This window comes from Myodes glareolus, chromosome 6 (assembly GCF_982192425.1).
Source record: "Myodes glareolus chromosome 6, mMyoGla1.1, whole genome shotgun sequence".
Lineage (NCBI taxonomy): Eukaryota > Metazoa > Chordata > Mammalia > Rodentia > Cricetidae > Myodes > Myodes glareolus.
The window spans coordinates 56,616,916-56,642,956 of record NC_142031.1 but is presented as its reverse complement, the minus strand read 5'-3'; the positions used below and the strand labels follow the sequence as shown (position 1 = coordinate 56,642,956).

The 26,041-nt window shown below is 48.6% G+C and overlaps 3 protein-coding genes and 1 long non-coding RNA gene across 8 annotated transcripts in view; 1 reads left to right on the top strand and 3 right to left on the bottom strand.

The window, feature by feature from the left end:
- Adam17 (ADAM metallopeptidase domain 17) overlaps positions 1-10,284 on the top strand; it is a 48,732-nt gene extending 38,448 nt beyond the window's left edge. For all 3 annotated transcript variants that reach the window (XM_048439780.3, XM_048439782.3, XM_048439784.3), the window contains 8 exons: positions 967-1,166; positions 2,302-2,405; positions 2,589-2,723; positions 4,328-4,458; positions 5,506-5,584; positions 6,446-6,534; positions 8,115-8,165; positions 8,487-10,284. In XM_048439780.3, coding sequence (XP_048295737.1) covers positions 967-1,166; positions 2,302-2,405; positions 2,589-2,723; positions 4,328-4,458; positions 5,506-5,584; positions 6,446-6,534; positions 8,115-8,165; positions 8,487-8,837 — 1,140 coding nt within the window. In that variant the 3' untranslated portion in view covers positions 8,838-10,284. The remainder of the gene's footprint in view (positions 1-966; positions 1,167-2,301; positions 2,406-2,588; positions 2,724-4,327; positions 4,459-5,505; positions 5,585-6,445; positions 6,535-8,114; positions 8,166-8,486) is intronic.
- On the bottom strand, positions 6,074-8,209 carry LOC125404080 (uncharacterized). Its single transcript, XR_007233174.3, has 2 exons — positions 7,218-8,209; positions 6,074-6,570 (listed from the first exon to the last, which is right to left on the bottom strand). It is a non-coding gene; the product is annotated as an uncharacterized LOC125404080 (long non-coding RNA).
- A 265-nt stretch (positions 10,285-10,549) lies between the features above and the next one.
- On the bottom strand, positions 10,550-17,919 carry Iah1 (isoamyl acetate hydrolyzing esterase 1 (putative)). 3 transcript variants are annotated; one of them, XM_048439787.3, is made up of 6 exons: positions 17,774-17,919; positions 16,810-16,862; positions 16,201-16,349; positions 14,289-14,450; positions 12,957-13,078; positions 10,550-10,881 (listed from the first exon to the last, which is right to left on the bottom strand). In XM_048439787.3, the coding sequence occupies exons 1-6, from the start codon at positions 17,852-17,854 to the stop codon at positions 10,699-10,701; spliced, it is 750 nt and encodes a 249-aa protein (XP_048295744.1). In that variant the 5' UTR covers positions 17,855-17,919; the 3' UTR covers positions 10,550-10,698. The 3 variants fall into 3 exon arrangements, with proteins under 3 accessions (XP_048295744.1, XP_048295745.1, XP_048295747.1); XM_048439788.3 differs by having other exon boundaries at positions 10,550-10,859; XM_048439790.3 differs by lacking the exon at positions 16,810-16,862 and having other exon boundaries at positions 17,774-17,881.
- Positions 17,920-18,908: 989 nt separating this feature from the next.
- Cpsf3 (cleavage and polyadenylation specific factor 3) overlaps positions 18,909-26,041 on the bottom strand; it is a 31,599-nt gene continuing 24,466 nt past the window's right edge. The window contains exons 14-18 of the mRNA XM_048439785.3: positions 25,149-25,243; positions 23,466-23,553; positions 21,473-21,542; positions 20,009-20,105; positions 18,909-19,092 (exon numbers count right to left, since the gene is read on the bottom strand). Of these exons, the coding sequence (XP_048295742.1) occupies positions 18,991-19,092; positions 20,009-20,105; positions 21,473-21,542; positions 23,466-23,553; positions 25,149-25,243 (452 nt within the window). The 3' untranslated portion in view covers positions 18,909-18,990. The remainder of the gene's footprint in view (positions 19,093-20,008; positions 20,106-21,472; positions 21,543-23,465; positions 23,554-25,148; positions 25,244-26,041) is intronic.

Genomic DNA, 26,041 nt, shown 5'->3' with positions numbered 1-26,041 from the left:
TGCATGAGCAGTGCACAGTGATCTACTGGGAAGAGAGAGGGTGCTGGGGGCTGCCGTCTCCTTGGGAAGGTCCCTGAAGAAAGAGGAGTTGTAGGTAAAAGGGGAAAACAAAAGACTAGGATTTAGAGACTGGGTCAGAGAGGCAGTGACAGGCTGGTCTCTGTGTGCTCAGCGCTGTCTAGGTGCAGGAGCCCCATTGCTTGAGAGTCTAACTGCGAATGAGGTATTCTTCTAGCTGTAGGGGTGTAGGTGGGGTACTCCTTTAACGCCAGCTCTTGAGTTCAAGGCTATCCTGGTCTAGATAGGGAGCTCCAGCCCTGAGCCACACAGTCATGACTCTTGTCTTAAAACAAAAGCCCTAGCCATTTTGTATTGAATAAAAGGAAACCATGTTGCAGCATCTTTCCAGAGTTTGTGCTCTGACACCAGTGAGAGTGGAAGAGAGACCAGAGACAGACAACTCCTGAGAGGCTTCTGTGCTGGGTCCAGTTTGTATTCATTTTATACTCTAACAGAGTGGTTCTTGACCTTCTAAGGCTGCAACCCTTCAATACAGTCCTTCAGGTTGTAGTGACCCCCAACTGTAAAATTATTTTCATTGCTACTTTATAACTGTAATTTTGCTATGGTTATGAATCATGATGTAAATATCTGCTGTGTAGGATATCTGATAGCTATCCCAAAGGGGTCTCAATCCATAGGTTGAGAACCACTGCTCTAAAATCACAAGGTGGGGTCGGGAAGCAGCAAGATTTTCCAGAGGTGCAGGTGACAATCAGCAGTGGACCATTGTTTCAGCTATTTCTCTAGGTAATTCTGTTCCAGGGTAGGTGACCACTTGACATAATAGCTCAGTGGTCGCATTGATGGTGACTTCACAGTTAGTATTTGTAAAGAAGCACAAACCTACTTGGGAATGAATTTCATCTTGCTCTTTTTGAGTCTCATGACCCTTTTTTCTCTAAGATGTTTTCAAACTGCAGTAAACAATCCATCTACAAAACCATAGAAAGTAAGGCTCAGGAGTGCTTTCAGGAGCGCAGCAACAAAGTGTGTGGTAACTCCAGGGTGGATGAAGGAGAAGAGTGTGACCCGGGCATCATGTACCTAAACAATGACACCTGCTGCAATAGTGACTGCACGCTCAAGCCAGGTGTGCAGTGCAGGTGAGAAGTGTTCTAAAGAGAGAATGAGGGTGGGTAACGAGGGTCCAGATGGCAGGAGATTGTGATGTAGGTAGGTACTTGAACCTGTGTGCGTGTGAGCACAGTGCTTTATGGAAAATATTTATACCTGGTTTTTAAATCTTTAACCTTGCTTGCATGACCATTGACACAGCATTCCCTTTTGTGTCTTTTTTTTATTAATTTTTTGACAGGGTCTCATTATATAACCCTGGCTGACCTTAAATTCTATATATAGGTAGACCAGACTAGCATGGAACTCACAGAGCTTACCTTTGTCTCCCTAGTGCTTAAGATTTATTTTTTATTTTAAAATCAAGCTTGGTAGTGACTGCCTTTACTAGTTATATCAGTGGAGTTTAAGAATTTTTTTAAAGACAGACATGGTGTGGCATGCCTTTAATCTCAGTACTTGAAAGGCAGATGAAGGCAGATCTTTTGTGTGTTCAAATCCAGCCTGGTGTACATAGTGAGCTCCAGGACAGCCAAAGCTACACAATGAGACCCCATCTGGGAAAAAAAAAATCTTAAACAAAAAAGTTGATTCAGCAAGGTTACTCATGGCTGTGTCTTTTATAGCAGCAAAATAATTGGAACAATCCAAGATGGTAATATTAGGATACAAATTGTTATTGTGTATCCATGTAATAGAATATTGTAGAGTACTGTTTAATGACATTAAGCAGATTCCAGATTGGTAGGTACTTACATTATTTTTTAGGTGCCTGATGGACCAGTGTTTGGTGAATTATCTATCTGTATATTGTGCCTTTTAACTTATAGGTTCTAGTAGGGAGTGGGATGGGACTCAGGTTGCTTTGTTTCATAACCACTGGTGTATCCCTGGTTTTTTTCTTAACTAGCTAATGAAAACCAAGAATACCAAAAAGGTGATTGCTGTGTGTACTGTTTCTTGCTGTGGTGTAGCATTGATGTTGCCTTTCCCATGTCAGGAAGGGACACACTCAGTGCAGATAGCTCCAGAGGAGTCAGGATGTGCAATAGTAACTTGGTCCTGGGGTCCAAGTGTGCTTCAGTGTTCAGGTCACTAACACAACCATAGCCTTAGATGTTGGGCTGTCATTGGATTGAATAGTGTTTGTCTGCTCTTCCATAGTGATAGGAACAGTCCTTGCTGTAAAAATTGTCAGTTTGAGACAGCCCAGAAGAAGTGCCAGGAGGCTATTAATGCTACTTGCAAAGGCGTGTCTTATTGCACAGGTATGTGTTTCTGTTGCTTCTCCAGGTATCCTGTAGTGTGTGAACATGTATTTGAAAATCAGGGTCAAGTTTCCTTCAGGTCAAAGCAGTCCCCTAAGCCCTTGCTGTTTGCTAGTGCTTGGTGACTGCTGTGCCCTGGGAACTATTGACCTGGACTGTGTTTTAATTGGTGTTTGCCTCCAGGGAATAGCAGTGAGTGCCCCCCACCAGGAGATGCGGAAGATGACACTGTGTGCTTGGACCTTGGAAAGTGCAAGGCTGGAAAATGCATTCCCTTCTGCAAGAGAGAGCAGGAGCTGGAGTCTTGTGCGTGCATCGGTGAGTGGTTTCTGAGTTCTGTGGCTGGAGAGCTTCCGTTTTTTGTCTGTTGCTCCCTGCTGCTCATCCAAGTTTGGAGAACCAAACAAGGGGATGAGGAAAGCAGCAAGACACACTAGTGTCTTCCTAGATTGGGAAGGCACTGGAGAGTGGGGGAACTGTCCCTCCCCCCACATGCCATATAAAGCACAAAGGCAGCAGTAGCCCTGTTCCCATGCAGGCTTGCAGGAAACGCTTGAACTTAGCCAAAGCCATTCTAGGATCTAAGTCCAGTAGGTGGGATTTTCAGAATTGTGTGCCCCCAACCCCTGCCATGCACCTACAGTCAAAAGATCACTTGTGGGATCAGTTCTCACCTCAAACCATATAGATCTCAGGAATAAAAACTCAGGTTTTCAAGTTGGCAGCCAGTGCCTTTACCTACTTTACCCCCTAGGTGAAACTTTTGATGATGCCATTGAGGCCTGCTACCCTCTCGCCCCTGTTTGGGCAGGCTGGGAAAGCAGCCTTTTTAGTGCCTCACAGTTCTCCTTGGGTTCCCATGCTCTTATTTTTGGAATCACTAGGCCTGAAGGGAGGCTTAAGGACATCCAGGGTCTGGCTAGGCTCCAAATTCCCACTCCACTGTGGACCTGGTAGATTGATGGCAGTTCTCTGTTCCATATAGAGACGTCACCATTAAATCATGAGGCTGGGAACTCATTCATGCACTGGACTGAGCGGTTCCTCCAAGTGCTGGTGTGCAGCTCAGCAACAGAGAACCTGCTTAGCATGCATGCACGTGGCCCTTGGTTTGAGCCACAGTACATCAGAGACAGCACAGCTGCCAGTAAATGATTGAGTGAATGACAGCAGGCTTGCAGTGCCTTGGAAAGACAGTCTCAGTAAACCTTTGCTTGCTTTGTGTTCTGCTTGGCTTTCTTCCTGAAGATAAACTTAGATTGCCTCCTAGAACAAGTTCAGACTGTGGAGGGTAAGCTTTTCTAGCTGGGTGTCTACACTGACTGTTGACTTAGCCCAGCTGGTGTCCCGTCCAGGCTGGTGCTCAGGTCACTCACTGGCAGTCACTCAGCTCCACACCACAGGTACACAGTTGTGTCACAGCTACATTGGCCCAGGGCAGGATAGGCTTTACACTGAGGAGTCAGAGAAGGAATCTGACGGGGAGCTAGGAATGCTGGGTCAGAGGGACACATTTGCAAGAACATTATACAGATTTGGACAGAGAGGACATTGTCATTTTTAATCAGACTTTTCTATTCAGAATCTCACTTTGTGTCCCTGCCTGTCCTAGAATTCACTCTGTAGACCAGGCCAGCCTTGTAGTCACAGAGATGCCCGCCTCTGTGGGATTAAAGATGTGTGCTACCACACCCAGCTAATAATTATTTTAACTTGAAAGCCGAGGAATTATAAATTCAGAAACCATTTCAGCCCATTTTCTTCTCATGGTTCTGTACCTGGATCCCAAGCCAGCAGATCTGCCATGTGATGAACCCTCAGCCTTGTGCAGTACCAGCTTTTCACATCTGGGAGTGAGGTCAGAGACGGGGAGTCGAGGAAGCCTGTGGTGGACTCCTGTCAGCTGCATGTTTCTCTTTCAGACACTGACAACTCATGCAAGGTGTGCTGCAGGAACCTCTCTGGCCCCTGTGTGCCCTATGTTGATGCAGAGCAGAAGAACTTATTTTTGAGAAAAGGGAAGCCCTGTACAGTGGGGTTTTGCGACATGAATGTAAGTATTATTTCCAACTTTTCTGTACTTTGGGAGTCTGTCCTGCTGTGGAATTCTGCGTCTGCAGAGGGCCCGGGGTTTGCCTGAGGCAACCTAAGCAGCCTTGGTCCTTGCTCCTCAGTGCTACAGAGTCAGTCACAGCTTGAGCACTTTTGTAGTCTGTGTCCATTGTCCGGGCCAGGGAACCAGGGCTCTAAGCCAACTGCCAGCCCTACGGCTCCGCTCCTGCCTGCTCTCACATGGACTTCCGGGCCAGCCAGGGTTACTGCCAAGATCTGGTCTCAAATAACACGTGAGCTTCCTCCCCAGGTCTTCTGTCTCTGAGCTCAGTTTCAAACTCCAGTGACCCTAGAACACCTGCCCACTTCCTCTGTGGGCATTCAATGAAAGCAGGCACTGGTCAGAAAGATCAAAAGGGAGCATCTGCGGTTGGATTGCTCTGATTGCAAAATCAAGTACTAAGCATAGAAAGCCGTCCTGTCCACCATGTATATAATCGCTGTCATTCTAACTGGGTACTCCTAGATGACAGTTTTCTTTTTCTTTTTAAAATATTTTTTATGGTTTATTTGTTTTATGTGCATTGGTGTGAAGGTGTCAGATCCCCTGCAACTGGATCTTCAGACAGTTGTGAGCTGCCATATGGGTGCTAGGAATTGAACCCGGGTCCTCTGGAAGAGCAGTCAGTACTCTTAACCACTGAGCCATCTCTCCAGCCCCATAGATGACAGTTTTCTTGAGCCTTATCTTGTTATTCTGAGAGTGGACTTTTAGGCCGGGTATGGCAACAGACTTCTTTCTTCTTAGCCACTAGGAAAATAGACAAGCCCAGTTTTAAGATACACAGGATACCAGTCTGAACACTCTCATCCCCACCAGTGTACCAGATATTTCTAAGGGACTAATTGTGAAAGTGCTAATTACCTGACCATCCTGTGTTCAAGGTGGGCCACCCAGTGAAGTTATTTCTGTGCCCATTGTCTTTCTGCGGCTTCATTAGTTCTAAACGTGTTGTTTGGGATAGCACAGTATGTCTTCTCCTTACAGGGCAAATGTGAAAAACGAGTACAGGATGTAATTGAGCGATTTTGGGATTTCATTGACCAATTGAGCATCAACACTTTTGGTAAGTGAAATACTTCCTGTACTATTTACCAAGAGCTGAGTGGGTTTCCATGGCAACTCAGGCGTGGTGCAGAATTTGTGCTGTGATCCTATGACAGAAGACATAGTTGTTATGAAGTAACTCTCTTGGGGATTAGAGAGATGGCTCAGGGTTAACAACACTGGTTATTCTTCCAGAGCATCTGGGTTCAATTCTCAGCACCCATGTGGTGGTTCATAATTATCTGAAATGCCAGTTCTAGGGAATCTAACATCCTTTTCTGACCTTCCAGGGCACTGCATTCATATGTGCACAGACATATGTGCAGGCAGAATACATAAAAGTAATGGTTAGAAGCTGGGCATGGTAGCACATGCCTTTAACCCTAGCTCTTAGGAGGAAGGAGGACTTCTTGAGTTTGAGTTCAGCCTCGTCAACAAAGTGAGTTCCAGGAAAGCCAGGGCTGTTAAACATGGAAACCCTGTCCTGAAAAACCACACACATACAAAGTTATATTTAAAAAATGCTTTATTGGCTAAGACAAAACTCACTCATCCGTCCTTGTGTCTCTTGCAAGCGTGAGTTTTCAGAGAGTGGCCCAACTGAGCTTGGTTCAGTCTTGTGATCCTATTTACCAGTAGGTCCCAGGTTTTGCAAAAGGCAAAACCCCCTAGAATTCTAATATAAAAATAGTAATCTTCAGGTAATAAAAGTATTGTCTCCTAAGCATGGTGTGCTGTGTCTCTTTGGCACTGTGAACACAGGAAGCAAGCATAATACTCTCTAGTTCCTTCACCCCCAGCACAGCCTGGCCATGCTACTCAAGAGTGTTTCGTAGTGAGGTATGTGGTTGAGACGTTTACTCTTTGGAATTGTTCACAGGAAAGTTTTTGGCAGACAACATCGTAGGGTCCGTCCTGGTTTTCTCCTTGATATTCTGGATTCCTTTCAGCATTCTTGTCCACTGTGTGGTAAGTGATCAAATATTTTACAGAGCCGTCGAGAAGCTGCAGGTTGAAAGATAGATGTGAGTGTTGCCAGTGCTGTTGACAGTGTTCTGTGACAGAACCTCGGAGCCTGCCTGATGGGCTTTGAGCCAAATGGGAGCTGGATACTTAGCTAGTAGAGGGTTTCTGAAGCTTGCCCAGGGCTGTGTGTTCCTCCCCAGTACTGAGTAAACTAGGGCATGCACTCAGGAGGACCAAGAGCTCAAAGTTATCCTCAGCTCCATAGTGACCTCATGGGTCCCCGTCAGCATGAGACACAGCAGCAGGTAGATACCTATGCTCTTTCCCCAGGACCTAGATGGTGGAAGGAGAGAATTGACTCCCCAGTGGTCCTCTTACCTGCACAGGCATGTCTTAGCTTGTAGGCTATGGCGCACTCACACACAACACACAGTTTTTAAAGTGTTCTTAAATTTATACTTTAAACACAGGAGAACACTTAGCTGGACTTGCCTGTGACTTGTACAGTCAACAGGAGCACTGTTTCGGCCTGGTTATAGGGAACAAGGTCAAACACTGCAGACATTCCCCATGTGCTGTGTACACTGTTGACAGTCTTCTCTTCACAAATAAAAGTTCCATGTTAAATTAGACTTTGTCTTTAGAACTCCAGGCACTTTATACATTTTGAGTTTTAAAAAATTTACCTTGCACGAATAGGGAGTAGGTGCCTTACAGATGAAAGATGAGGCTTGGTGTCTGAAGCTCTCAGTGCCTCCTGACTCTTGCAGTGTGGAAGGCACTGGGCACTCATACTAAAGCAGAGCTGCTGTCGTAGCGATGGGCTTGAGGCTTTGTTAGAAGATGCGTCTCAGGACAGCAGTGGCATCCCTCCCCAGTGCTGCTGCTGCAATGTTGAGCAGATTTTGTGTTCACTGAAAGGTGTACATGTGGACCATGAAGCTGGTCTTGATTTCAGAGCAGAACCACTTGGTGGTTTGTTTCTAGCCACAGAATGCATTCATGTCACCAGACATTAAGTTGTGGCCCAGTTCTTGGGTTGCTGCCTTTCCCTTTGTCAGTTAGCATTCAGCCTCCGCAGAAATACAATGTGGGGATCAAGATTCAGTTCTGTGAAAGGCTATGTTTTGGGCCGGCGGAGTCAGGACCGAGGGAGGCCACGAACCTTAACCTTTGCCAACTGTCTGAGTGCACAGGCGCTGTGGATATGAGCTGATTGTGTTGCACACAGACCCACTTGTCCTTCTACCCACAGTGTAAGGCATCTTTGAAAGCAGGACTTAAAGCCCCTCCTCTGTGAACCCTCGCCACTGTTGTGTAGAGCTGCACTTCTTTCCTGGGAGCTGACGTGTGTTCTCAGCTAGTGAACCTGTCCCTGGGGGTTCTTTGTGGTAGTGGAGGGGTGGCAGGTAGAACAAGGCCTCATGTGCTGGGCCACTGCCCCAGTGCTGAGCCGTACCCCTGCTGCCGCCCTGTGGTAGAGGGTCTGAGTTCACTCAGCCTTGGAGTAGTGGACAGGAAGCGGTACTGCTTGAGGGTTGGGCTCCTAGTTTCAGTGACATTTTACTTCCTGTTCTTTGTAGGATAAGAAACTGGACAAACAGTATGAATCCCTGTCTCTGTTTCACCACAGTGTAAGTATACACAGAAAACCAGAGCAGGCCTCAGGTCCCCCCCCCCCCCCCCCCCCCAAGGATTGAGTGTGAGCAGTCCTGAGAAAGTGACTTAGTCACACGGGTGGAAAGCTAGCTGAGAAGAATCCTGGTTTCCCAAAAAACAACAGGTGCTGACCCAGCCTCTCAGCACTCAGTTCTTATGGCATGGATCTTGGTAGACACAAGGGGGAGCCTGGCCCGGCCCTTGAGCACCGCCCAGGGCTACTGTGGGGAAAGGTAACAATGTAACAGTGACCTTTGATTCATTTCTCCCCCACCCTTTGGACCATGCCTTCCCAGAACATTGAGATGTTGAGCAGCATGGATTCGGCCTCTGTTCGCATCATCAAGCCGTTTCCTGCACCCCAGACTCCAGGTCGTCTGCAGCCCCTGCAGCCGGCCTCCATGATGCCGCCAGTGTCTGCGGCTCCCAAACTGGACCACCAGAGGATGGACACCATCCAGGAAGACCCCAGCACAGACTCGCATGTGGACGACGATGGCTTTGAGAAGGACCCCTTCCCCAATAGCAGTGCAGCTGCCAAGTCCTTTGAGGACCTCACAGACCACCCAGTCACCAGGAGTGAGAAGGCGGCCTCCTTTAAGCTGCAGCGCCAGAACCGAGTGGACAGCAAGGAGACAGAGTGCTAATGAGGAGCCTCGCCCCGCTCCGGGACGGACATACATGCACAGATGCTCTAGAGAGCTGACCTGAACCAAACAATGCCCCCAGGAACACACAAACAACCTAGCAGATGCTGGTCATACGACATGACCTTCACATGACATCCTGTGTAGGTGTAGGCCCTTTGAAGGGGTGAGGTAAATCTGGCTCATTTTAGGTTTGGGGTTTTTTCATTTATAATCTAAAATCTCCTTTGACCTGTGGTGCAAAAACAGAAACTAAGGCTGAATGGAGTCCTTGGTGACAGTGCTGACCATCTGCAGTCTGTCTCTGTACACTGTAATGGTCCCCTGGCCACAGTGAAGCGCTTGGCAGTTCTTAGTGAGGGTAACTGGAAACTTATCTCTTTGCCTTCAAGTAGAAGCAGAGGTTATATGCACATTGTCCCCTAATGTGGCCTGTCCTGGCACTGGAACACTTGAGACCAAATTGACTTAAGGATGGTCCTGCCCAGGATGAAGACTCTAGCTTCAGGTGAGGTCTGCAGTAACAGCCATGTGAGCTTAGGGATGGCCTACAAACTGTTAGGCCATTCACTGGACAGTTTCTCTGTCTTAAGACAATTCAATATTGAGCTGCAGAGTTGGCCCCATCTGTTAAGAGCTCTGTACTCCAGTCCCAGGGGATCAGATGCCCTCTTCTGACCTCTGCGGCACCAGGCAGGCATGTGGTGCACAGACATGCAGGCAAAATACGCACATACATAAAATAAAAAAGCCCAGTGCTGTAAGAAATTTCCGTATCCATGGAACCTATCCTGCTTCAACCCCCAATGGGAAGGACGCGGCTGCTGTCGTCAGCTTGCCTGAGTGAGCAGGCGCTCTTACAGGCCGCCAGGTGCTGCCACTCTCCGCCTAGGGCCCAGCCCAGAACCGACCTCCAGACCCAGCAAGTAGATACTCACACGACCTCTGGCTTTAGTGCTTCAGGATCCTGGATGCTCTGAACTTACTGTGTGAAGGAGGAAAGCCATTAGCCTGAATTCTGGTTTCTATAAAGTCTACTTACAAAAGCATTTGTTCTAAGAATCGAAATGTGCTCACCAGCCAACACGTTTTAACCAAGATAACTTGTAATCTCTGAGGACAACTAACCAGACCTGTGCCTTGTCTCTCCGAGGATGTCTGTTACACTAATACTTGAACATGTACCTTGTGGTATTTGCTCTTAACTAGCCATGGTAGCCTTATATTTTGAGGATTTGCTATAAGGTGAGTAGGGTGTGTGGGTGTTTGTATGAATCAAAATTTTGGCAGAATATAAGAAAACCATTTTTATAAAATTGTGACTTTTTAAACAAACCAAAAATGGCTTTTTTTTTTTCCATGTACAGGATTAACAAGCTGCTCAGGGTATATTCTGTAACTGTGGCGTTGATAGCTGTTTCAATAAATACTGAACATCAAAACAAAATGGGTCAAGAACAGCATTTCCCTGAAAAATAAGTTATTTACACTGGCAAACGTTAGTGGGTTTTTTGGTCAAAAGTCATGAATGGGGTAGGGGGCTGGAGAGATGGCCTGGTGATTAAGAGCACTAGCTGCTCTTCCAGAGGATCCAGGTTCAGTTCCCAGCACCCACATGGCAGCTCACAATTGTCTATAGCTCCAGTTCCAGGGGAATCTGGCATCCTCACACAGACATACATGCAGGCAAAACACCAGTGCATATAAAGATGTTAATCTTGAAAAAATGTTTAATTAGCTTCTAGATATTTGAGATTATGTACATGAACAGGGATTCTTGGAACTTTTGTGAATTACCAACTGGAAGTGGTACCCACAAATGACACGAACCACCCCTTCTTGAGAAGGTTTCCCAGGCTGACTAATGGTCTCCGTCCCCCAGCAGACTCAGCTCAGGTTTTGTTTCCTCCACATCCTTCCAGTAGGGAAGCAGCCATGGCAGAGAGGAGAGTTTCTTGTCCAGCAGCGGCCAGAGGTTTACGAACAGAAACTCGTTTCCCATTGGTGATAAATGCAGGCCATCTGATAGATAGGATGAGAAGTCCTGTGAGGAGAGGAGCAACGTGTCACGTGGCTTCCTGGGGTTGTTCACAGACCAGTGACTGGGACCACAGTGGGCTCAGTTTCTCTACAGGCTACAAGACCTGTGCTGCTTGTGCTCCTGTGTCCAACAGACCCATAATCCTGGGTCTCAGAGGCTTAATGAGGGCCTATGATTCACAGCGTTAAGAAAGCGCAGGATCCTCCTAGGATGTGGGCGGTGACAAGAACTTAGACTAGGATAGGAAGGCTGTGTGGAGTCCAGGCTTCCATCACTCCTGCCTAAACCCAGGATTTACTCTGAGGCATCTTTGCTTAATCCCCGTGGAGACTGTTCAGAGATGAGAATTCCAGTTCTAGTGACCTTTCCACCTGGGTGGTCCCGAATTACTGATCTGTCAGGAAGATGCCCTTAGTCCTGGACCTTGACTATGTTAAACTGGAAAAGGCTTGAGTAAAACTAGGTAATGGTAGCAGACGTCCCTCCTGTACTCTCACGCCATCTTATTTGTATGGGGGCCTGAGGAAAGGGTACACACGTCATGGTGGCACAAGGAGGCCAAAGCACAGTTTGTAGGAGTTGGTTCTCCAACCACCAAGGAGGTGTTTGGGACCAGGCTCAGGTCAGCAGGCTTGGCAGTTCGGTGCCTTTCCCACTGAGCCATCCTGCTGGCCCTGGAGCAGATTAAGCACTGAGCCTGCTGTGGCCCTTCCACTCCGGGAACAAGGCTCAGTGAAGGGTGCCGAGGCTGACTGGAGGGAGTCCCGGGGCTCCGAGAGCCTCCAGAGATAGACAGGACACTACTCTGAGAAGTCCTAAACCTTGGAGTTTGTGATGTTCAAGTCAGCGGCTACTGGGCATCCTGAACTGACGGTCTCTGCTCTCCAGCACCTGATCAGCTGTAACGTCAGACCCTTCCTTCCGGGTCTGTGGAGGCGGGAATGGATTGAGAATTAGGGGAGGGCGAAAGGTTAGTATTGTGGTTTGGTGACTGTGGGCTGAGGGCTATCCTTAGTCGACATAGCAAAACCAGACAGCTGTGTAGAATAGAACCCGGGTAGAGTGGGTTCTCCTTTGCTGGAGCACTTCAAACACCACACCCCCCGTCCCTCAGCATCACAAGGAAATGCCCCTAGAGAGCAAGCATTTTACTAAGGAATAAAAAGTAGGGAAGAGACCCAGCAAACTGTTTGCTTAGCACAGGCTCAGTCCCCAGCACTCACCTCCAGGCGTGGAGGTGGGAAGTTCAGAAATTCAAGGTCATCCTCAGCTACAAAGCAAGTTCTAGGCCAGCCTGGGGAGTGAGACCCTGTCTCAAAAGGGGGGAGGGGCTGAAAGCAGACCAGGAACCAGGAATGACGCCTGAATGTCGCCACTGTCCTCTCCCTAACCTGTCAGTGCAGCCTTGTCTAGGTGTCAGTAGCTGGAACCAAGCCCCTGACTTGAAAGCCCGCCTTCCCTATCGGTTTTAGTCGTGTTTCAGGCATCAGACCTGGCCTCTTTGCTGCTGCCCAGGACTCTGTGGATGCAGGAAGATGGGTGCCTTGATTCTAGCTTGGGCCTCATGTGGATAATGCTGCCAAAAAACTAGATAGTGGACGGCCGCGTCCTCTGTCAGCGCACGGATGTGCGGCTATATGCAGCCTCCAGCTGCCCTCCTGAGCGCTGCGCCTCACAACTAACTTTCTCCCTGTGTATTGTTCTTGGATTCTAGGACAAAATAATTCAACGAGATGGCATCTCAAGCTGTGGATTTTGTTAGTCAATATATATTGCCATTTTATCTGAGCTCTTTTCTGCTCTTACAGGCACTAATTTGGCCATTTATGGTGTACTATGGCAACCTCTAGCTGAGGTTCTGGTTGCCCTCCAGGCCTCTTGACTGCCCGGTTTTTATGCTCTTCTTCATGAAAAGCATGACTGACATGTATGTCCTGAGACACGGTTTTATGTAGCCACGCACCCTTCTACCCTTGCCTCCCGCATTCTGGGATTACAGGTGTGCACCACCATGCCTGTCTGAAGAGCCTTCCAGCTTTATGTCTGTGATCCTGAAAGGACTGAGAAAACGACAATACCTGGTTGTCCTTCTGCATCAGGGTCCACAGGTCAAGGACATCCGTCCCACAGTCTCTAGCTGCTTGTAGACAAGCATTAGCGTATTCACCGACAACTGAGTTCAGGCGATTTAGTTTGCACCCTGTGGGGGGGGGGGAGGGGAAACTTAAACGTACTGCTGGTCCAGTTTCTAAGTATAACCCCCAGCCTGCTTGACGGATAAGACAGCGGCACTGCTCTGCACAAGGGGGGGAGCAGCCAGCTGTATGTAGCATCTAGAAGCTTCTGAGGCACCAGGGTCGGGGTACAGAGGCTAACCAGCTAGAGAACAGACCGCAGTGAGCTGGGTAAGGGACAAGATGGTTAGAAAGAGACATTGAGACTATGAGATGCACACTGCCGCTGAGCCCAAGAGTCAGCATGCAGCCAACGGCTACTGCAGTAACGTGAGAAAAGTCTGCAGAGACTAGTCATTGCCCAAGCCTGCTCCTACACAGCTGTGCCTGCTAACAACACGTGCATCCATTCTGAGGCTTTCCTAGCCTGTGACAGCCATACCTATCTCATTCACAGAGTCTTTGTGTTTTTTTGTTTTGTTTTGTTTTTTGTTTTGAGTTTTGTTTTTGTCAAGACAGGGTTTCTCTGTGTTAATAGCCCTAGCTGTACTGCAACTTGCTCTGCAGACCAGGCTGGCTTCAAACTCACAGAGATCCACCTGCCTCTGCCTCCCAAGTGCTAAGATTAAAGGCATGTGCCACCACTGCCCAGCTCATGCAGATTCTAGTACAAAATGTACACACTTAGTCAAGTACATGCTGCCTACCTCCCAGTCTAGGAGGAAGGCGGACTTCCCAGGGCACAGGGCAAGCCTGCCCATCCTGGAAGAGCTGGGAAGAACCTCAGGAGTGCAGGTGGCAAACTGAGAGCCAGAGGCGAAGGGAGGGATGTGGGGTACAGTGGGAGCCGGGATGCCTAGCTGCAAGAGAAGAAATGAACGATTCTCCCTAGTTCTGGCTGCTGACCTGTGCTGAAAGGCCATTACTGTGTCCCAGTCAAACCCGTCCTCTGGATTCAAGCAGCTAAGACAAGAGTTCATAGTACACCTCTCCAGTCCAGCAGCTGGAAGTGGGCCTTGTGTGCCTCTTAGCGTCTGGCAACTATACAGACAGTGGGTACCAGGGTACCAATGCCCTCCTGACTCACACACCAGAATCCCTGCCCCACTTCATGTCTAGAACAATCTAGAGTAAGACACCCGGAGTTGATCCTTCGAGTTTGTACATTGGTTATGACAGGACCCTGGAGCAGAAGCCCTCAGCACCTGCGTGCAGCTGAGCAGCGTGCTCGCTCACCTTTCAGGATGCATTCCTTCTCCCAGGCTGCTTCGTGCAGCGGGGGTGGGGTGATGAGAATGACTCGCTCCTGGGGGATGCCCACAGACGTCAGGTACTGCACCATGTCCCGCAAGTTTGCGCCGTACTCATCCAGTGGGACATGCTGCTTGGGGTTCTCACCTGTTCAAGACATGCGCACCTCAGTCTGAACAGTCTCCAAAACAGCAAATAAGATAAATAGACTTTTGTGGCTTTTTAAATTGTTTTTTGGGAGTTTCTAGCCCAGACAGGTTCTAAATTCACTAGACAGTAAGATGGGGTCTCCTTTTGTAGCCCTGACAGCGAGAACTCAAAGTGATTCTCCTGTCCCTGTCCCACCTCCCAGGTGCTGGGGTTAAAGGCCGGCACCCCCCACGCAGCTCAGTTTTATGGAGTGCTGGAAAGGGAACTGAGCTCAGGACTGTACACACCAGGCAGACAGTCTGCACACTTCAACATCCCTGGGCCTTTGTGGGGGTCTTGTTTGTTTTTTGAGACAGGGTTTCTTTGTGTAGCTTTGGAACTCCCTCTTTAAACCAGCCTGACTTCGAACTCAGTGCTGAGATTAAAGGCGTGTGCCACCACTGCCAGCAGGCCTTTGTGTTTTCAGACAGGATCTTACTCTTTTTCAGGCTTAACTTGGAGCCTTCAGGTGCTCAGATCACGCGCACGTGCCACTCCTCACAGGCAGGAATATATTGTTTGCAGATTTACAGTGTAACCGAGGAACTCTTGAGCACCAAAAGATAAAGACAAGATTCCCCCCTCTTCAAACGTTACCAAAACCGCTCATGGCTCGGGCCACAGAGACTGGCTAGGGCATTTTAAATATCCTGGTCTCTAGGTCCCCCACCATCAGCAAGGCTGGATCTGTAGGTTGTGACATAAGACTGCCCGTTTAGCTGGGCAGTGGTGGCGCACAACTTTAATTCAGCACTCGGGAGGCAGGGGCAGGCGGATCTCTGTGAGTTCGAGGCCAGCCTGGTCTACAAGAGCTAGTTTCAATTCTAGGACAGGCTCCAAATCTAAAGAGAAACCCTGTCTCAAACAAAAACAAAACAAGCAAAAAGACTGCCCCAGCTTCAATCCTGCCTATCACTGACTGGTCATTTAACCTTAGAAAAATGCTTAGCTTTCTGAAGCTTAGTGTCCTCACTGGGAAGCGAGGGGAACGGCAGCTCTGCCTCTTAGGGTAGCAGTGAAAACAGACAAGTGTGGAAAGCACAAGACTGCAGAGGTTGCTTCCAGCCAGACTGGCACACAAGCATGGGGTGCTCTCTGCAGACTCTGTGCAAACCACAGGAAGTAAAAACAAAGTCACCCACGACCCTGCCATCTAGGCCACTGCTGGAGATTGGATGTGTTCCTGGCTAGTCTTTCCCTGTACCATGTGTAATTTAAGAACAAAACAAAACAAAATAACCAGACAACAACAAAAAAACAGTAATAGGCCAGGCTGTGGCACAACCTTATCCCAGAACTTGAGAGGTAGAGGCTGGAGGATCAGCTAGCCTTAGCTACCCAGTGAGTTTGAAGCCAGCCTGGGCTACAGGAGACCTTATCTCTAACAAAAAGACAATGCTTTCTCGCTAGAGGAAGCACGTCCTGTCCCAGAGACCAGCCCTCCGCTGTCCGCTGTACCAGCTGAAGACATCAGAGTGCAGGAACAATCAATCAAACATCATTTCAGGTGGGCCAACAAGGCAGTTATGTGGAAAATGAGCCCCAGAGGACCCGAGCCAACTCTAACCACATCAAAGCCAAAAGAAACCCCACACAGGTGAGTTCCTGGGACGCCCTGTTCTCGGGAAAACTCTCTACTGGGAGATACATATAAACATGTATTTGCTTGAGTCCAGGAAAAACAGGAATGAGCTAGAAACGCCCTTACCTTTGAGAGAAGAGTCATTGGCACCAAAGAAGATGGTAACCACCACTGGGTTCTCCATACTGCTCTCTTTCCTAATTAATCTCGGGAGGATAATCTTGGCCCATTTGGTATTGTAACCTGAAAATCCACGATTCAGAACGTCACATTTTCTGAAATAAAATTGATTTAAAAAGACAGGTTATAAGTAAAAAGTAGCTTCCTTGTAGTGCTCAGACCCCACCCCGTCCCCCAAACCCCTCAATAAGATATGAATTCTGTACAAGGGGCTAATTTTATAGATGTTTGTGGCCCCTCAAGAGTTCATCTCAAATAGACTTCCTGATGGGTGGTAATCTGGGCAAGAACGAAATGTTACGATCTGCTACCAGGCGGAAACTCAGTGGTTTGGAGGATTACAGGTAGACATCCAGCCACCACGAGTGGCCCCTGATCTCACGCAGTGGCAAACTCGATTTTGCTGAACCCGAAAGCCTGTGTCTGTTCCTCTAACACGCACTTTGGACAAAAGGCGCTAACAGGCGAAAACCCACTGTTTGTGTCTTCAGTCTTTGGACCAAGCTTCCCTAGGAAGCAGCTGAGTGCGATCTGGGAACCGGGAACCGTCCTCACCTGACAAGTCGGTCAGCCAGCAATGCGCCCCATCCACCCCGCTGGAAAGAAAACTGAAGAGAAAAGCCGGTTACTACCCACGCAGCCAGACACAATGGCAAAAGTACGGACTACTTCTTGACACCCCCCAAGCTTCTTGCCTTCCTTGCTTGGGAAAGTATCTTGGGAGGGTCACTGTGTGCACTTGGTAGCTCTTCGGAAATGTGATTTCCTTCATTTAATGGACCCGAGCCAGTCACCTATATTTTACTGCGACTTGGCATTAGAGGCATTTGTTATCCAGGTGTGTCGAGTTGGGAGATGACACCGTGTTATTCCGCTTCTCCACAGCTGAAAGCCAAGTAAGTCAACTCTACTGATTTCCCTAAGAGTCGTGGCAGTCCTCTGGCAGCAACACGCCATCACGGCTACTTACAAAAACCTAAAAATAATGTTGCCAATTATTAGGGAAAGCCATGTGTGAGCATTAGAAAACCACTGGGAAGCGGTTTTCCTATCTCCGCGAAGGAAGGCATCCTGAGGAACTTCCTTAATTGGGAGTTAAACGGTCTCAGATACCAGGATTACTTTTCCGTACTGTTGGAATCATTTTGTTTTCAAACACTTGTACAGGACCTGGGCCGTGGGAGGAAACGAGAGGTGAACTAGCGGGTTCGAAGTTCAAAGTGGCTTCAGCCAGGAACACGCAGGAGGCTTCGGGACCTCTAAGCACCCCATGCATCACCGACGCGCACTGAGCCATCTAAACCCTCCGTGCACTCCCGACAGAGCACCGAGCTATTTAAACCCTCCGTGCACCCCCGACGGAGCACCGAGCCATCTAAAGTCCTCCTGAAAAGACGCGGTCTCGAGCACCCGGAACGTCCACATCAGCCCGCGAGGGTGCACGGCCCGCGGAGCACGAGGGGAAACCGCACCGGGCCCGCCCGACACGCGCAGACGCAGCCGAGGGCGTAGTGAGTACCTGGGTGATGGAGTCCCCGAAAAGCAACACGTGAGGCCAGAGCAGAGAGCACCCGCCTGCAACCCGCTCACACAGCGCCATGGTGCCGGTCTCCGAACAGCCTACCCGCGCCGGATGTGGAGCTTCCGGGGGGGGCGGAGCCAGCCGTGGGCGGGGCCTGGCGGCTTGGGGCTTCTGTCCCTCCCGCCGGCATTTATGGGTCCCGTGATTTGGCCCACTCACCCTCTACTTCATCGCTCTGTGACCGGCGATAGCTGGGGTGACCTGGGTTTTTAGAGAAGTTCCGTGTGCCCAGCTAGGCTGGCGGAGCTGGGACCTGCTTCAACAGGCACGCTCCTCCATCTCTGGCCTCGATGGACACAGTGAGGAGACAACATTAAAGCCCGAGCTGTCCAGGGACCTTCACTCCAGACTGCCTGACTCTAATGCATAGTGCCCCAGCATTAAAACGGAATGTTTAGCTTTAATAAATTTTTGTATGCTATGGGGGCCCTAGACTTTTGGTATAGGCCAAAGGCATGGGAATTGGGCTGTTTTACAGAAACCTCATGAAGTCAGACTTATACTTTGTTACCACAGCGCAGGAGTATTTACACACCTAAGAGAGGAGGAGGAGCACGGGTCAGGTTACAGTTGCGCGATTCTGTGGCTTGACTGTGCACTGAGGATGAGGCTCTAGCCACCTCCAGGAGAAAGGTGGGGATCACTGGGAGCCACCACCCCCTGCATCCAGTACTTTAGGAAATCAGACTAATGAGCTGATCTACACATCCGTCATAAAGATAGCTCTAAGCTGACATGTGGATCCCATACAAAGGAGCGGGTGCAGAAAGCCGTGGCTTTACAACACATGAACAAGGAATTTGGTAAGGGGTGGAGAAAGGGTTCAAACCTGTGGCACAGTATTTGCTTTCAATTCAAAGCACAGGTATGCCAGAACGGACACTGCTTTCCTTCCGGATTCTGGGCAGCTGCTAGATCTTAGGACTTCAGCATGGGCTGCAAACACCCGCAGGCAGAACCAATACTCAAGTTAAGAGGCGGCTCCCTGAGGCCAGCTCAAGACCAAGGGCGAATCAGTCAGTGGTCCAGCAGGATTCAGGCCGTCTGATGCAGAAGGAAACAGGCCACCCCAGAGAAACTAAGGTATTTTACTTGAAGTAACAGAGATAAAGCCAAGAAGTGTACAAAAGTTCAAGGGCCAGGAATCAAGGTTGTCAGTGCACAGGTGTCAGGGCCTCGTAGAGCCGCTGGGCGGCCAGCTCCACCATTTCTCGGAGGGACTCGTCATCCTCACTTCCTTCTTCACATTCTACAACCTGGAAGTGAGAGCACAAACCTCAGCCTGGCGCCACCCGTGAACAAAGTGCACTCTAAGCCCCGAGGCTGCTGCCACCCGTGAACAAAGTGAACACTCTAAGCCCCAAGGCTGCTGCCAGGACACAGCCAGTCCTGTGCACCTGTGGTAGGCAGTGTCCCTGACAACACAGAGACTGGACAGCCAAGGGGTGGGGCACAAACAGACTCCCAGGTCAGAGCCCCTCCATCTATCCAGCACATGGTACTCTACACAAGTTAGTCTGTGTGACACAGATTTAGCGGCTATGGATGTGGTAAATTATTCCCCATCTGGTGCTAATTTGGTTCAAACTAACCGTCTTCTTGCTGCTGCTATTGTTTTTTTTTTTTTTAAAGATAACGTTAGTCTCACTCTACAGACTCCCGAGCGTGGCCTTACAGGCATGGCTACCCAACCTAGTTTATGGAGGCGTACAGCTTTTTTTTTCCTTCAGGTTTTTTCAAGACAAGATTTCTCTGTAGCTTTGGAGTCTGTCCTGGAACTAGCTCTGTAGACCTGGCCTCAAACTCACAGAGATCCACCTGCCTCTGCCTCTCGAGTGCTGGGATTAAAGGCGTGTGCCACCATGATGTGTGCCCGGCTGGCAGCTTACATCTTACAGCTCAACCACAAAGCACAGGGCTGGCCAGCTTGGGCTACAGGATAAGAACCTATCTCACAAACCAAACCAGGAACCAGGGTGTTGGGACTACAGGCATGTGCTTCCACGTGCTCAGCTCTGTGAACCAGGAGAACCCGGGGCTTTGTCCACATCAGGAAAGGCCATTATCAACTGAGCTAGCCCCAAGCCTCCAAACTGCCACACTCAATGGCCCAGGCTGCAATCTTATTCCTGTCTTCACATTTCACCCCACATATCTTGGGCACCTACATACCCGCGTCTCCAGGTTAAGATTTGCTGTTTTCCCATCCACTGTGACGCTGAGGACAGAGTCATCTTTCACACTGACACAGTCTTCTCCAAATATGTCCCTTTAAGTGAACAGAAAGTTGCTGTTACTGGGAAAATGCAGCTTTACCTGTGTTGGAGAATGATAGTGAAGAGAGGCCCAAGCCCTGCAGTAGGATGCTCTGGCCACCCTGGAGACGCGCTGCTGGCCATCAGCTTTCTACAGCAGCTGAAGCACAGCCCTGCTCAAGAGAGCGTGCACTGTTCTGTTAGCGGGCACTTGTTCTGGTTTGGTTTTAATTTAACACTGGGGATGAGGCATGGGGTCTCGCACACACTGGGCAGACACACTGCACTGGTCTTTAACTCTGTTCTGAGACAGGTCTCACACAGCTGCCAAGAACAGCCTCCAGCTGCTATGCAGCATAGGTCTTGGAACCCCCCAGTTTGGGGCCAACTTGGGCAAGACAGTGAAGTTATGTCTCTAAAACACGAAACAAAATAAAAAACCAACTAAAGTCATTATTTAAAAGCCACTGTAAGCAGTATGAAATTTCAGAAAAGCCTTCCAAACACTAAGATGTCTACCCCAGTCACTTTCAACTTAAAGGCAGAAGCGCCATTGTCATAATCAGAAACTGCAATATCCCCAGAGGCTCAAACTTAAAGCTGGCTGCCCAGTGATGGGTTCTGACCTAATCCGCGGATTCCTTCCCTGACAGCCTCAGATCATGGTGGCACCAGCACCACCACGCTGCTAACCAGGATGTGAGGCCCCTGGGAGCATGCCTCTGAAGGACAGATATACAGGGGAGCTTTCTCCTCTATTACAGTCCATCACCATGATGCTCTATGCCATAGCAGACCAAATCCAAGGCTACCTAGCCATGGCAGAGCTCTCTGAAACTGTGAGCTACAATGTATCTTTCTTCCCTTTGTCTTGTAGGCATTTGTCTATAATGAAAAATTAAGCTATTGGTTTCACAAGCAAAAGAGAGACCAGCACTTCAGGCACTAGGTGCTAAAATTCTAAACTAATGACCACTGGTAAGGGGGCTCCTAAGATCGCTTGGGAAAGCATCTTGACATCAGCTTAAAGAATACTTACAGAAAGGCACTGGCATTAGAAACATACTGAGTCTAGACACATTTCATAGTTACAGACTGACTGGAAAGAGCCTGGAACACCCACTTTATCAAATAATTTATACCCAAGCAAATATTTAAAATAATTCTTAAAGGCACAGTGACCTTCAGCTGATCAACACCCAGTCTCGACAAAAAGTGCTTTGTAAGCACTCCTGGAGGCCTGTTAGCATGGCGCCGACCAGGCCGGGCGCTGGCATCCAGCACTAACCACTTGGACATAACCTGGTACAACACACCCTGAGTTCAGCACTCCCATTCGTGCACCCGCCCACCCGCACGCCCGTGCACTCCTGAGACTTACTGGAGCATGACTTCCAGCCTCTTGCTGTAAACATGCATCTCTAACTTCTTAGAGACCTTCTGCACGGCACCTAGAGGACAAACAGCTCAGTCTCCATTTTCCCGTTTACCGTCATCAGACAGACAGGTCACCAGAGCATGGCTATGGAGACGTGAAGTAACCATGGAGACCTCAAAACATGTGATGTGTCACCTGCCCACTCAGGCAAAAGCGTGTGCTGTGTTATTCCATGTTTTTATAAAGAAACCACAATGACATTTGCTTTTATTTCCCATATTTCTCAAACTTACATTTTGAAGAGAGATGAGTAAAATTATAGGTCCAATAATCCCAGGACATATTAAGCTCTTTTGTATCTAAATGTCATATACATTTAACATCTTCTGATATGGCACTTGATTATGGATGTTTACTTCTTGCTCTTGCAGAGGACCCGGGTTCAGTTCCCAGCACCCACTTGGGGCAGCTCACAACCTGTAACTCCACGGAGTCTGACTGCTCTGGTCTCTACAGGCGTCTTCATTCACATACACATACACACACGACTGAACGTGAATCTTAAAAAAAAAATACTCGCCAGGCAGGGCAGAGGTGGTGCAGACCTTTAATCCCAGCACTCAGAAGAAGGCAGAGGCAGAGCTCTGTGAGTTCAAGGCCAGCTTGGTCTACAGAGAGTTCCAGGATGGCCAGGGCTGTATTGAAAACCCTGTCTTAAAAAACTAAAATAAAAATAAAATAATGATAATAATAATAACACTTAAAGGTGCCTGCCTATTAATAATGACTTTTTTTTCTTTTCTTTTATAAACCCCAACAAACATACAACTTGATGGCTGAGTCATCTTTAATCTGGAGTTAAGGTCACCCTGGCACATCCATTCATATACCTCCCTGGCCTGCACCAGCTACACAATAAAGCACCCATTCATGGTCCCTGCTTCCCCAAAGGGTAGGAAAAGCTAACATGTGATCCTGCCCTACTCAGGACATGTGGAGTGTGCACACACAGAGAATCCTTCCCCCTGTGGCAGTCTCTCACTATGAAGCCCCAGTGCTCACTACGTAGTCCAGGCTGGCTTTAGACTTCGGGGACCCTCTTTCCTCTGACTCCCAAGTGTTGAGATTACAGGAATGTAAACCACACCCAGCTTCTTTTCAATGTTTTGGTGTTTGATTCTATAAGACAGGGTCTCCTATAGAGTCCAGGCTGGCCTTATCCTGGCCAGAACCCTTCTCAGTACTGGGGAAAGTTCCCAGGACTGGGTGCTCATTATGCAAGTGCTGCCACTGCTGAACCACATCACACACAGAGCAAATAGCAGCACCGTTCCCATTCCCAGGGCCAAAGGCGGAGATGCTTACACTGCCATTACCCACAACCCAAATGCTCACCCGTGGTTCAAGGGAGGATTTGGAAGTGCCTGGCCTGCTTATTCATGTGACAGAGTGGTCCACACAGAAGACTTAGGAAGTGACCAGCTCCATTTTCTTTCCTGAAATCAAAGTGCTAACAGCCCGTGCCCACGATGTGCCTTTAAGCCTAGAACACTCTATACTGAACAGGCCAGGGAATCATGTGATGGGCCCAGCGTGGGGGGCATCTCCCAGAATACATTAGGGGGTTCCTTGCCTGGTGGCGCATCTGGAGACTACTGTACTGCACTGTGCAGTCGCGGGGGTAAGCTGCCAGCCATGGCGCGCACACACACGTGCTGGCTGGGGCCGCCATTCTGCTCAGCACCTTCCCCTGAACATGAGGACAGCTCTCTCCTGGACAGGGAGCCAGCTCACAGGGGCTCAGGAGAACTGTAACTACACTGGATTCTACCTTGGTGAGATCATGGCCGTGTCCCTACTGAAGAGCTGTGTTGTATTCATACCTCACTAACACACTAAAGAAGACAGGGAAACTGAGGTTCGACTCAGGGCTCCACTGATCTTTAGTTCTACGAGTCGGGAGAGACGGAGTGGGCGAGCATAGGCAAGGCCGTACCTTTCCTTATTTTTGGATTCGACTGAACTTCCAGTATCACGGTGGTCACTGTGTCCGCATACATGTCGTTAGAGGGGTTCGCGAGCCACTACAAGGCAAAGGTGGAGTCAGGACGGTAGACCTGCAGCCATACTGCTGCGAGCTCTGCCTGTCAGGCCACAGGTCACAGGGAAGCTGCCTCTCTAGCTTTGCTGGGAATCAACTGACTCCTGGTCACGTGAGATCCCCCTTAACTTCCTTTTACTCAGTAAAAAGAACCTACTAAGCACCCCCTTTGTGGCAAAAGTTTTTCCATGAATTGCCATTTAATTCCCCTAAAAGAAACCTGATCCCAAAGTTACCGCATGCAACATAACTGCTGGTGCTGGGAAACTCCAATCCCACACCTGTGCCAGGGGCACAGACAGCAGGACAAGAGGGTGAAATACAAGGTGCGTGAGATGACCAGATACCAACATATGCACATCTGGCTTTGTGTTTGTACTGGGTCTCACCAGTGTATCCCCACCCCACCCCACCATGGATATCTGACCAGCTTGTATGTCTGTGTGCCGTCTCTCAGAGACTGCCGGTGCCTGGCACTGAAGTTACAGCTGATGTGCATGGCCGTGTGGGTGCTGGGGATTGAACCCAGGGTCTTTGGAAGAGGACCTTCCAGCCCAGATGTTTGTCTTTTTAAAGAAAAGAATCTAACTGTTTTTATATGTCTGTCTTAACCTAATTTAATGATATCTAACCCTTTTGGATTTGAGTTATTTTATGGTTTATTCAAAACATGAAAATACCACTTTTTTTTTTTTTAAAAAAAGAAAGGCAGCATGACTTAATTTGTGATTTTGTTTTGTTTTGTTTAAGCTTGGTTTTTTTGAGACAGGGTTTATCTGCATTGCCCTGACTGTCCTGGAATTCGTTTTGTAAACCAGACTAGCCTCAGAGATCCACCTGCCTCTGCCTCCCAAGTGCTGGGATGTGTCACCTATGCCCAGACAACAAAGAAATTTTTGAGACAGGGTTTCATAAAGTCCAGGCTGAATATGAACTATCTTTGAGTCAAGGATACCTTGATTCTGATCCTCTTGCCTCTACCTTCCAAGCAGTGGGATGACCTGCTTCCACGGTGCTGGGGTCTGGACCGGGGCTTTGCTAGCTCTTACTGTTTAGTCGTCAGCGCCCGTGATTATGTGTTAGGCTGGCTCAGGCAACTCAGCTGTGTCCAACCCCCAGAATTCAATCTTTTCCCTTTTTAAGACCTTTCTATTTTTTAAAAAATTAAAATATAGGTACATTATTTTCCCCTTTGCCTTTCTTCCCTCCAACCTCTCCCATGTCAACCCCTCCACCAACTACTCTGTCTCTAACTCATGGCCTCTTCCACTTCAATTGCTGCTGTATCTCTTTTCCTACACATGTAAGCGCAGCCTGCTCAGCATGTATAGTGTTATTTGTATGTACTTGACTCAGGGCTGACCGCTTGGTCTTGGAAAACCCATCAGGAACTTTTCCCTGGGGAAGACTTTCTCCAGCTCCCAGAATCCTCAGTTGCCTGCAGTTTTGTCTAGGGCTGGGTCTGTGAACTTCCCTCTTCAATACTGATGACACCCTGGAAGACCAATACCCACACTGCTCTGCGATTATACGTGTGTATCTGAAGCCTACTCCCCTGTGAGGGTGACTGGGCCTCACCTCCAGAATCACCATGCCTGGCTCCTGGATGACAGTAATATTTTTGAACACCTTCAGGGCAGGCTTTTCTTGAATTTCTAATTCTTCTACATCACCTGAAAAAAATTGTAAGATTCATAAGATACTCTTAAAGACAAGGAGGCATTTGTCTTTGTAGAGACAGTCAGGACGGAGCTGCTCTAAGTGGGAAAACTAGTAACAGTTAATGACTGTGTTCTACACTAACGGCTCACAGCCACTGAAGACACTGCAGTACAAAATCCCTACACGTGCCCCTCAGGCACCAACACTTGGGCCGTCAGTTAGAGAGGCAGGACTCCACAGCACTCAGCCGAAGTGTGGGGACCTCACGAGCCAGCTCCCCACCTCCACCACAAGTCAACCATTGCTCGAGGAGTCCAGATGCTGAAGGCTCCCTAGTTCTCAAGAACTTATTCACTAACTAATCAACCATTAACTCATGACTTTTCTCTTTGGCCATAATTCTTGTTTGAGGTCAATCTAAGGTGTCCCTGGGGGAGGGCTCTCCCCCACTTCTTGCAGGGCAGCACCTTGCTTCAGGGGCTGTGAGGGCTCAGCAGCAGCAAGCATGTCACAGGCTGGCATGCTCCCGCCTCCTCAGAGAGCCCACCCCCGTCAGGTATCACCCGACGTTGGGTAAAGACAGAAAGTTTCCATGTAAAATAGTGAGAACAAGAGAAACAGGCGTATGCTCTCACCGAGGTTTTACCAAACCAACTACAAACTGGTACTGGCAGAACAAAGAACACAATGTATAAAATCTTAAATATAGGTAACTAAAACAGATTTTAAATACAAGGAGAAAAGGCCACTGATATTTTTAAGATTGTAGGTGATCAAAGACACTGTGTGATTTTTTAAAGTTTGTGAGT

Coding starts and splice junctions, on each gene's coding strand:
- Iah1 (XM_048439787.3), bottom strand. CDS start 17,854: ATGGCGCTGTGTGAGCGGGTTGCAGGCGGGTGCTCTCTGCTCTGGCCT. Junction 16,863..17,773: donor TCGGGGACTCCATCACCCAG/GTACTCACTACG, acceptor TTTTCTCTTCAG/TTTTCTTTCCAGCGGGGTGG. Junction 16,350..16,809: donor CTGGCTGACCGACTTGTCAG/GTGAGGACGGTT, acceptor ATTTTATTTCAG/AAAATGTGACGTTCTGAATC.